Below are 12,272 nucleotides of genomic sequence, written 5' to 3'. Positions count from 1 at the left end.
CAGGAGCCGTTCCTCAGCTCCTTGGAGAAATTCACCAGGCGGCGGCAGCGGGGGAATTGTGGGAATTGCGGGAATTGCAGCCCCGTCCCCACGCTCCAGTGTGGAAATGACCACTTGAGCCCCAGTTTAGCCCGGAGCCCGCCCCGTGCTGCCCCTGCGCTCCCCACCTGGGGAGGGGGCTCATTTGCAGTTAAAAATCTATTGTGACTTGTCAGAAAAATGAATAAATGAGCACATTATTTTTTCATTCCGGAGCTCAGCATCTGTTTGTCTAATCAAGAAAGAGAACTGGGAAAGTCAACCAGGGCTGACGCACACGTTTTATTTAACTTTTCCTCTGTCAAAGGAGTTTAAATGTGTAATGAACAGGCCATGGTGATTTGAAATATAATCCCATTACTCTGATGAGATTACCAAGGCTGTGAGAGTTCACAAATCATGCTTAGGGTTTTTAGAGTGAACAACACCCTGTTGAGATCCTTTTTTTCCTCCTCTCTCCTTTTTGCATTTAAGTAGAGGTGTGCATGGAGAATAGAACATGACAGGGCTTAACCCTTTGGGCAGCAGCACAGGGCTGTGCCTGGTGCCAGCCCTCCCCATGGCTCAGCTGCTTCAGTGGCCCCGGGCAGGGGGCAGCACCCAGCACCTTGTGCCCATTGTGCCCGCGCATCCCTGTCCTCGTCTCTGTCCTTGTCCCAGCCTGCACTGGGGTGTGATTTAAGGGGCATTAATTTTAGCCGCAGCAGCAGCAGCAGCACCCAATACCACACGCCACCACAGCAGCGCGGGTCCATGAAATTCATGGGCCCATTACAAACATGTCTCCATAAATAACCCCCCCCATTCATCTCAGGGCTGCACACAGGGCTGTGCGATGGGTTTTGCCTCCTGCTCCTGGCCGGGTCCCAGCTCTGCCACCGTTACCTGAGGGGCAGCTACAAGAGCCCCTGGGATGCGCCACCAACTTAAACCCAAAGGAGCCTCTGGCTCCCGCTGCTCCTGCAGAGTTCATGGCAAACTCCTACAAAGCCCTGGGAAGCTCGGGCTCTCTCACCTTGGTGCCGGCACATGCCTGGGTGCCTCTGACAAAAGGTTTCTCAATACTGATGAACCTGAGGAGGTGGTGGGGGCTCATCTCCATGGGCAGCACTTGCTGCGGCGGCAGCAGCCTTGGCCACCCTCACCTGACCGACTGCTCCTGAGCCAGCAAAGCCACTCATCGGCTGTTTATTTGTCCACAAATCTCCCAGACAAATGCTCAGTCACTCTCAGAGCACAACGAGGGACCTCAGCGCCTCTCCACAAAGGGCACCTGCATCTCCTGCTGGATTCGGGCTCCTCCGAGCACCACTGCTTGTGCAAAGGTGGGCAGCAAGTGCCAGCCCAGGCTGAGAGCAGCGCAGAGGCACCAGTCCCTTGGGGCTGATGGTACCGGGAGGGAAACCTCTCTCTGGTTGGTGGCACCCACTGTGTCACCCCCTGAGTCTTCCCGCATCCGTGCCCGTGACAAGGGCAAGCCTACACTTGGCTCCATGAGGTGCAGTCAAAGGTGAACCCTCAGGTGCATGTGCTGCAAGCCAGGTCCAACACCCGAAGTAAGGGAGTCAGAAACCCTCTGATGCCTCCAACAGCTACCGATGCAGTAAGAAACCATCCTCGTTACGTGCGCGGCAGCCACCCTCTCCTGCCGAAGCCCGGTAACAAGGCACGGAAGGAACAGCTTGCTTTTCTGACCCAGTTGAATGCCCATCTGAATCAATTAAATCTACAACTACCGGGGAAAGACCAGCCCGTGATGGATTTGTGTTCAGCTGCGCACAGATTGCAACCATGAGCTCGGATTTAACTCTTTCAGCAAACACTGAACACCAGAGAAGCCCGTTATGAGGGAGGGGCTGTTCATCTCTGAAAAGCTGGACATGTCTAGAGTTTAAGGCAGGTTTCCTCCACACCTCGTATTCAGCTGAAGCTGATCTTTGAAAGTAAATTCACTTCTTAACTGTGAAAGGCTCTTTCAGATCAAATAAACTCATTCTGGGCTCCATACTTTGCCCATTCCCTATCAAGCCCTTGAGCACCCTCCAGCAGCAGTGTCCCACCCCTGCTGTGCTTCCTGGAGACACGCTGCGTGTCCTGGCTCCGCTGGGAGGCTCCACTACAAATACAGCACGTGGAAGGTGATTTATGAAGAGGTATAGATGCACCTAGTCCAGACAAGTGACTATGAGCCCACAAATATTACCACAGTTTAGACAGCAGAGGGTTCTTTATTAGGTGAATCTTTGGGCTTAACTGAAAGCAAAACACTCCACATAGTGAATACCTACTTATAATAAATAAATATAATTAGGTGGTAACAGCATTACAGCCAGAGGAAGAAGTTGGAGACTTGGGTAGTTTCAGTTTAGTTCAGTTAAAAAGAATTGAAACTGTGTGGCAAAAGAACATTCACATAACAACTTTAATGTTAAATAGTTCACAAAGTTGGTTAAAGGAGTCATTTACATTGCATTAGTTGAAGGGTCTTTCCCCATTGCATCTGTGCTGCATTTGCACATATAAAATATAAAAAAATTTAATATCACACTATAAAATATTGTTTCTCTTGTTCTGCAGGTATCATGGAAGACTGTACAGTGGACACTGGCCTCTGTGGTGCGGGCAGGGCTCCCCTCGGGGGCAGCACCGACACCGGCGCCAGGAGGGATAAACCTTTAAAAACCAAGAACTTACACGTGACAGGTAAGTGACAAACAGCCCTCTCGGCCTCAGTGTTAATTCCTAAAGCACGCGTTAAGGCTCAGCAAGTTTTCTCTATACAAAAGCAGGGTAAGAGGCTGTAAGAGGCTGAGCTGGGCGGCAGGAAGGCGCCTGCTCAGCCCCGGACCCGCAGCACCGCAGCCAGCCCAGGCTTGTTCTTGATACTAAATCCACAGGAGCTGTGCAGAGAGCTCCAGCTTCAGCGACTTGGAGAGATTTGGGAAAGACACCTCTGGTGAACTGAACCAAAACTGCAGGTCCCAGCAATCCCTTTCACATGTTCCCTGATGTACTAGGGATGGACAAGGCCAGAAAAGTTACAAATCCCAGTACAAAGCAGGTCTTAATTTTTATTATTAAAGAATAATATTAAGAAAAGGTGAAGGCATTTCTCAGTCCTCAGGTGCAAGAAAGGTCTCAGCAAGGAAGGGCAGATCCCAGTGCACTCCAGTGGGCAAGAGGATGCTCCTGCTTCGACCGTGAAGACACTGCCTTGGGTTTCAAAACATGGTGCTGACCACAGGCAGTGACCTCTGATAACACGTATGCAGAGCTGAAAAGCACAGTTAAATAAAAGCATTTCTGAACAAAACAAACCACGACAGGCTCGACTGCCTCAACGTTTCTTCACAAATGGGCTCCCCTGCAATGGCTGCTGTTCCCTGGCTCACGGTTGCCTCCTGCACTTCAGCAACAGAAGTGAAACCATCTGGGACTACAGCCTCCCCCCAAAAGAACTGTGCATCATGTGGACCTTGAAAAAGATTACATCTGTTTATTAATAGTAAAAATGGATACATTTGTCCTACATTTTGTTTTTAGAAATTTGATCATGTCACAAGCAATACCTGTGTGTACGTGGGTGTATTACAGATGTATATAATTTATTTTAACCAGGCTGTGAAATAATACGTAATCACATCTCTTCTTGTGATTGTACATAATACAGTAATTAAATGATGCCAGTCTACGTCATTCTCTTATTTCTAATCAAAGGAACCTGAAGCGTAATAGTCTTCTCTCCGGCTGATATGGCTCTTTATTTTTGTCACAGGGGAGACTTCCCATCACCAATGAGGGATAATCTTCCAGCCGTGAGACACGGGATAATGCAGGTTTCTCCCCGCTGCTCCTGCCCGTTGGCAGCAGGAGCTCCGCAGTCCTGGCTCCCACCTGTCTCGGGCGGTGGGGAGCATCTCCTCCTCCCAACGCGGCAGTCAGGCTCTCCTCGAGGCTAAGTGTCACTGCTGTCCCGACTTCTTCTCCTTCTGGAAGCTAAAGCTTGTTCTCCTGCTCAGTTTTCTTTGTTTCTGAGCAAAATAATCTGCTCTGGCTGTGCTTGCTCGCGACTCTAGTATATAGTTAACCTGCAAGACACGAAATGGTGCTTAATTTTGTTGGTGCTTTAGCAGGCAGCAACCCTCATGCCACCAACTGCATGAGGCTCTAGTGAAACTGGTCCCACTGGGTTGGCAACAAAACCATGGCAGAGACGGCTCCTGGAGAGCCCCACTCAGCACAGGGCCACTTCCAACTCTCCCTCTGCAGCCCGTGGCTTGGCACAGGAGCATCCCTCTCCCCTCGTCCCACCCTTGTCACCCAACCTCTGGGTTAACACAGCAGGTCGTGAAGACCCACAGTGCTGGTCTAATATAGTAATGGGCTTCAATAAAAGACTTTATCAGCTTCAATAAAAATAATTCTTTCATTATGATGTTTGCATACTCAGCTAATCTCATAGTTTCCCTGTGTTTTGGCACATTGTACTTGATGAAAGCATTTTTAAATGATATTTAACAAGCCTGCTATTCCCTAAATTTATTATCTCCAGTGCTTTGTGATAATCACATAGATAATTTTAATGGAAGGTTAATGCAAGAATCAAAAAGATAAAAATGCCCTTTGGTCTGCCATTAGCTGGTTAATATGCTGTGGCTTAAAACTTGCACAATTTTATGCACTGTAGAGTGTTTCACTTTCATTGCGTATTACAGCTTAAGGCATAAAAATATAGGGAATTTTCATGGTCAATAAAGCCTCAGTCTTTCTCACTTGATCATGTAAAAAGCCTAATTTGAAAAGTCTGATTTCTCCACATCTCCTAATGCTGATGGAATCGAAAACAAACTGGTAACTTATGCATGAAACCAGAAAATGCGCTACAGAAACAACCTGCAACTTAAGAAAAAAAGTACTGTTCAATAATATTTCTCTCTTGAATATTCATGTTATTCAAAGGAGCCCTTTTTTAGCCTTCTTTTATGACCACTTTCAAATGTGTCAAGGTGTTCTAGGTTACATCAGCCCATTTAAGATAAAGTACGAACACAGGAATTGGCCCAACAGTTCACAAAGTCGAAACCCTCCCAAATACATTCACTTTCTATGTTATTAATAAAAATTGTTGTATCGTATGCCAGTTATTTAGCAATCTTCTAAACTCCACACAGAAATGGAAGCAAAGATAACAGATGGTTTGCCAAAGTTACCGCTTTTTAGATTTTGAATTGCTATAAAATATTAGCTCATTAGAATTAAACTTAATCTTCCAAGACTGTTGGAAAAATTTGTTTCAGAAAGCAAGCCAGTGTGTGCATGGACAGAGCCACGAGAAAAGCAAACAACTCTGATAACTATCATGGTGAGAAAAACAACCTTTTTGCTTTCCATCTGTGTTTGGAGAAGATGCGTGAAAGGCAGGAAACCAGCACTGTCCTGGCCATGCCAATGCCTCTGCTTGGGCCAGCGCTGGAGCTGCCAACCCAGCATCAACCCATGGCCTTGAACATCAGTTTTGCTGGAGCCCTCCTGAACTCTAACTCTGGCTCCAAGAGATCTCGTGGTGCCAGGACCTTTGCTCAGCCTCCTGTGCTGCTGCTGAGCTCCACACCAGTTCCCTACAGACCAGGCTGGCTGCTCCTGCGCCTCCCTGTGGTCCCAATTCGGTGCTTACATGAGCTGGGTGCCCTGCCCAGGTCTCTGTGCCCGGGTGCTGTGCGGGCAGCCAGACAGCAGCACCGTGGTGCTGTGCAGGGTAGAGGTCCTGGGGCAGCACACCACCACGACACGGGGCTTGCAGACCATCTCGTGTGTCTGGGGGTGGAAATGATGTGGGCACAATAAAATTAGGCAGTTTCCTGGAAAATTCCACAGAAAAACGGTGTCTCTCTTAACTAGAAACAAGTATAAAAGGAAATATTTATATACAAGTAGACAGTCTGCTGTATGGCTGTTTGAGTGCAGGGTAGAGGTCCTGGGGCAGCACACCACCACGACACGGGGCTTGCAGACCATCTCGTGTGTCTGGGGGGGGAAATGATGTGGGCACAATAAAATTAGGCAGTTTTCTGGAAAAGCTGTTTGAATAATGAATAAAACAATAGATACCAAGGAACTAGCCTGGTAAGTTAAATACACCTTAGTGGTCCTCAGGCACTACTCCACTGTTCATGTATTCCAGAGCCTTTCGAACACTTTCGTGTCTAACAAGTGGTGAAACACCCAGGATTTTGGGTCACGTTAAAATTTAATACTCACCTTCAGTACAATTTCATTGACAGTAGCAGCATCTGATTCAAAGTAAAGGTGTTTGTAGTCATGATTGCTTAGATATGTAAGTTTAAATATTGCATGACCTGCAAAGATAAGAAAAAAAACCTGCTCAGAATATTCCTGTAAAGTTTCAGTGGAGCCTGTGTGCCTGACAGAAGAAAAACACAGATGGTGATCTTAGCATACCATCAGCACAACAGAAGGAAGTAATGAAACGCTGACAGGCTTCTCATGTCATTTCAATTTAAGGCAAGTGGTGGCTTACAGGAGCAGCTGAACTCTATTCAATAAAGTTCCTTTTCCCATCACATCCCCACTACAGGAAATGCAAAAATCTATCAAATGGCTGGTTAGCTCCCATTCAGCCCAAGACTGTATTTCAGTTAAACTACCACATTAGGACTACTTTATGTAACTATTCACTGTATAATCATCTCATGCACAAGAGAAGTGTTATATTTAAAATAAAAGGCCAATTAACCCCAGAATCACCACTCCAACAACCTCTCCCCTAAACATCACCCAAACCTACCCACTTGCTTACAGCAAAGGGAAACATTGCCACTGGGAAATACAAAAGGATGCAGTAATGATGCTATCAAACATACTCAGAACCAGGATTCTCACTTCCTACAAGCAGGACAATCAAAATTAAAGTGTAACTGTGATTTCTATCCATGCAGAACTTCGCTGGCAGGTTTTGCTGCTAATCCAAATGGAGGTTCCAAGGGACTGAATGGACATGAGGTGCTGATGGCCTGGTCAGCCTCTGTGGCTGCATTTGGAGAACAGCTCAGGAGCTCCTACCCTTTAAAAGTGCTGCAGGCAGGACAGGAGGATGGCTTTAACAGCAAGGTCTCCATGCAGAACATATACAAAGGCAAAATATCCTTCACTTGTATGGACGTTCATGGCTTCAAAATGAAAATTAAGCATATTCTATACTTTTCCATCAGTTTTCTCATGATGTATTCAGTTCTAAAGTCAAAGTTAGTAATCTGTAAAGTAACAGCCACGCTACTGTAAATTCAGGGCTTCCCTGGAGGAAAGCTAATCTGAAATCTTATTTACATTATCTAATTCTCCAGATTTCCAAAAACTGACTGATATATGCCCAGATCCGGTGGCCAGAAAATTTGAGACCCAAGTATTTTATTGTGGCATGTTAATTAACATGTTAATCTGGAATATAAATTCTATATTGAAAAATTGGCTAATAATAATAATAAAACCCCCCTTTAAATCATTTGACAAATGATGCCTCAGCGGTACTAAAAATGCGGGAATTCCTAGCCCGAGCTCATCAGTATGTTAATGCATGCACGCCCGGCTCCAGTCCGGACTGAATTCAGCATCTTTATGATTCCAAAAGTGCCTGTGCACCATCCCTGGTGACAGGACACAGCACCGTGCCCCGTCACCTACCACAGTTTTCCTTGGACATTTAAAAGCACGCAGTTCCAGAAACTGAAAACTAAAAATGACAATTCATAGGGCGCAAAATATGGTCTGGAGGATTCCAACAAGGTTCTTTGTTTTGGATCTTGGAAGTTCAAGGGGTGGTTCCTGGTGTGGATCAAGACTCCCTTCACCTGGTTTAGATTCTTCGTTCCATGTTTTCTTCCACCTAAGAAGCCCCATGCTGATCCTGCCTTGCTGGCTGCTCCGGAGCTGCTGTCCCTACCTGGCTCAGCTGGTGGGAAAGGTTGGGGGGCTCTGAAAGTGCCAGAAGCTGACCCCCTTGCTTCCAGCAGAACGGCCTCGCATCTCATGGCTCCTGTCTCCAGGCTGCTCCATGATGCCAGCGGCACACAAAACCTCCCAACGTGTTCACCTCTTACACGGTGGAGAGCAGGCTGCGTGTGTGCAGGGAGCAGCAAGAGTCAAGTGTGGTGCTGGCGTGCTCCTCTCAGCTCTGCTGCCCCACATGCATCGCCCCACAGAGGTAGGGCACAGATCACAGGACAAAGTACTAATGATCACAGCCTCCATCATGCCTGATAAGGAAATCCTCCCCAGAACCCCATTTTAGGTTTAAGGTGGTAATTTACTCCTCCTTTCTGGCAAAAGCTTACAGCTGATAGAAGCAGAACACTTTTATTTCAGGCACTTATTTTAGGATTGTGAAGAGTCAGCTCTTTCAATGACAATTAGAGCCACAGATGCCAATAACAATCCTGATGTGCCACACAGCAGGAGGCAGAGCTTGCCCTGCTCCCTCGTGCCACACTAGCACCACACACCCCTCCACATAGCCAAGGGCAGCGTGTGTGCTCCCAGTCCCATCAGTACGGAGGCTGTGCTGGTCCCAGCCTCTCTGGCCAGGCGCTGGCTGAGCTGTGGACCTGTGCTCCATCTAACCTAGTCCTATGCCCTGACAGGTGACAGATTTAGTGGCAAGAAGCTAAGAAGACTTTTCTTTAGAAAGCCCCATTACAGCATTATGTTTATGTGCTCCAAGTCCACATTATACTGTTTACAGCATGAAATATTAGTTCATTGAAATCATAACTGGCACTTTGCTCTGCTACTATTCTAGCCAGATGGAATTTATGAATTGTGAGATTGATTTCCATTTCCAAGAGTGTTTAAATACGTTATGTACCTCTTTCCAATAGAGCACCACCCTTGACAATTCAGAGATCAATAGGAACTTCAATGGTTTTATGTTTCCATGTAAGTATCTGGTAACAGCAGCAGCTCAAGCGGCTTCTACCGCATGTGACGCTAGAATGAAAACAAATGCAGATATTGCAGGAACAGCTTCATTACCATGACTCCTGCACGAACAATGGTTTGGTGTCCTTTAGCTTGCAGGTTTTAAACACAAGTGTTCAACTCCAGCAAATGTCAGCGCTGTCTGTCACTGCCCTGCACTGAGACCACGCAGAAGTGTATTTAATGTCAGCCACTGCGGCGGATGGCAAGGGAGAACCGAACAGGGGGAAACCTCAATAGTTTGAAATAGAATTAACCAGCTGTACAATGGAAAACACACGTTATTCCCAACTAGGCTTATCTGTTAAAGGCATTCATGGAAGGCAAATGAAATGACAGAAACTCGCCTGTTACCACAGGCTTTTGTCACAATGTAGGCACAGCCCACAAGGTGAACTCAGCAGACCCGAGCAGGTTTGGTGCTGCTGCCCTATGCCAGGGCTGCAGCCTGTGCTGGAGTTAACCCCACTGCAACGGCAGGAAAACGACATCTGACCACAGGTGCCCTTTGGCCTCAGCTCTGAATGCTGATAAATCTTTTCCAACCCTGGAACACTAATAGGTTCCTGTGTGGTTACACCTGGAGAAAAGCCTAGAGCAGACTCAGGCAGAAGGGCAGGATGCTAATTCACTGGAAACTCACTGAGGAGAGCTCATTTACTCTTTCAGCATGATGTCTTAAATTCAGTTGTTTGGCGTATCTCCTAATTTTTAACACTACTGCCAAAAAAGTGAAGGAAGAGGCCAGTTAATGGCATAACCAATAGTCCTTCCCAACCCAGCAGCACAGCCCCATGCAAACCTGCTGCTCGTGTTTCTCCTCTCCACCTTTCCCAGGTTAGGTGAAACTGTGTTTGTGCAACCTCCACCCTGTGCTTCATCCCCCCAGCTTCTCAGGGTTTCTGTGTTTCCATGCAGGAGGTAAGAAATACTGCTGAATTACAGCTTCCAAAATGACTGACTAAACGCGCTTACACAGTCACTGGTAAATCTTGTGCTAATTTCTGCAAGTTACAGTCTTGGGAAAATACACAAAGCCTCTTCAGTCCACCATCCTTCACTTGAAACAGGTGAAAAAATGGTTCACTTCCCAGTCCAAGTAATAAAACTCTTTATCAGAGTCTAAAACACACACTTCTTGCCTGGAAACCATTGGAAGGATGTGAATTTGCACGAGACGAGATTTCTAACCGTATCTGCCAAGACAAGAAATACTTTTTCTTTTCCCCCCTCATTTCCCAGTTCAGCCTGTGTCAAGCCCCTCACTTTTGTCAATGCAAAAAACCCCCAGTATGCACTGACTTAAATCACTAATTAGATGGAGGATGAAAAGAACATGCATGAATTGGACAAAACAGAAAACAAACACTGGGAAATGCAAATTTATGTTAATTTTTCAATATACCTTGATGATTGCTTTGTTATTACAGGGCCATAAGGCAGAAGTCAACAATTAAGAGTTATTAGTGGAATAAATAGCTAGAGAAAGACCTCTCTGAAGAACAAAACACTTACGAGCATCATTTCACATCACAGAAATCACGACTGCAACAGGACCAAACCTTGAAACCTCTTCTCACAGTCTCAGAAAGGATTACAAAGAACTAGAAATCTACTAGTAAAAAGGCAGAGAAAGATGAAAACAAAATACACACAAGCAACGTTTCTGCACAAAGGCAAATGTACTTAAAACACTGCATGAAATGGGGTAACCTCTGCTCACCAACCACTGTTACGCTTAATCTAAAAGCTTTGGGGAGGGATTTGGTTGTTTGAAATCCACATGTGCTACCCCAAAAATGATGCCATGACCCTGGAGCACGGCCTGAAGGTCCTACAAAAATGCAAGCATTGCATCGCCATCAAAACATCCATCCTGACATCCTCTAATAACAAGAAGACTTAGAAGTTTTCTTCTAAGGGGATGTCACAAGGAGCACCACAGCCATAGCTGGATTATCAGGGATATACCACTAAGCTCGGGGTGAGACACAGACTGAACGTTGTCTTGAGTGTAGAAGTGGGGTTAAACTCATTTTAGAGGTGATGGTGGCAGTCAAGGTTATGGATGAAATCCTGACCCCAACAATACCAGTGGAGCCACCGATGAGTTCAGACTGCACACCATGTACCTGTGATGGATCTTTAAACCAAGGCAAGTAGAAACAGATGATATGAATGTTAAGAAAAAAAAACAATAGTTGCAGTCCTGCTGGCTTGCCCCATTCTCTCGGGGAGCAGCATATTTCATGAGCACTCTTCCTACAACTCAGGGGTTTATATTCTACTGTAAGCTTATTATAAAACATTGCTATTAATGGATGTCTTGTTTCCAGATGTCCTGAAAAGAGTTGCAATTAAAGTGCTGCATACATCCACTTCTATGCCAAATGGTGGTAACTGTTCACACATCTGCATTTTTTTTTCACCAAAGCCTTTTGTTTCTTCTTCAAATTATTATCAAAGGCAGAATACTAATAAAGATTTTTGCAAGAATGGTGAAAATTGAGGTGGAACTTGGAGTTGCCCAAAACCTCTTCACCAGCAACCTTGTTTGGGAAAAAAGATGATAAATAAATCAAAATGCACTAAGCAGTGTTTCCACATGGCAATCGCCTCCTTCATTGCGTCTGCACCTCATCAATCACGCCATTGTCTGCTTGAAAGGCGAGCCTTGTAAATGTCATATCCACTCAAGCCCAAGGAGAAGCGAATCAAAATGCAGCAAGGAGTTTTAATTGGATAGTGTAATTAAACTAAAAAACCCCAGCAGAATAGCTTTGACAGGATAGATGAAGACCCCTTTTAATAGGGCTACAAAACATATTTGTTAAAAGGATGAGGCAATGCACGCTCCTGATTGTGCTCCAGAGTACTTTTATGAAAAGGCTGTTCATAGGGATGGATTTAATCAGCTGCAGCCCCGTCTGCAGGGCAGCAGCAGGGAGGCTCTCGCAGCAGAGCCGTCACCCCACCACTGCTGGCTCCCTCGCTGCCAGACCCCTTCTCCAGTGAGCACGTCCCATGAACCATTCCCGCACGGCTGCTGGTGAGGTCTCCAACAGCCTTTTGCCAGGCCCTGGGCTGCCCCAGCACAACCCTGAGCCTGCCACAGACAATGGCAAATGAGCAAACCCAGCACCATCTGCGCCTCCGCTGCCGCCCCTCGGGGGCATCCACTGCTCCGCAAACCACACGGACTCCTTTCTTCCTGTTACACACTTGGAGATTCCTTTCACTCC

The 12,272-nt window shown here is 46.3% G+C and overlaps 1 protein-coding gene across 1 annotated transcript in view; it reads right to left on the bottom strand.

Moving 5' to 3' along the window:
• Positions 1-3,507: 3,507 nt before the first annotated feature.
• The window catches only part of MAPKAP1 (mitogen-activated protein kinase associated protein 1), a 57,338-nt gene continuing 48,573 nt past the window's right edge, over positions 3,508-12,272 (bottom strand). Inside the window, exons 7-8 of the mRNA XM_010014434.1 lie at positions 6,298-6,395; positions 3,508-4,127 (exon numbers count right to left, since the gene is read on the bottom strand). Coding sequence (XP_010012736.1) covers positions 4,002-4,127; positions 6,298-6,395 — 224 coding nt within the window. The 3' untranslated portion in view covers positions 3,508-4,001. The remainder of the gene's footprint in view (positions 4,128-6,297; positions 6,396-12,272) is intronic.

The sequence above is a fragment of the Nestor notabilis genome, unplaced genomic scaffold (genome assembly GCF_000696875.1).
Source record: "Nestor notabilis isolate BGI_N333 unplaced genomic scaffold, ASM69687v1 scaffold21285, whole genome shotgun sequence".
NCBI lineage: Eukaryota > Metazoa > Chordata > Aves > Psittaciformes > Psittacidae > Nestor > Nestor notabilis.
The sequence above is the reverse complement of the archived record's forward strand: the minus strand, read 5'-3'. Positions and strand labels throughout refer to the sequence as shown.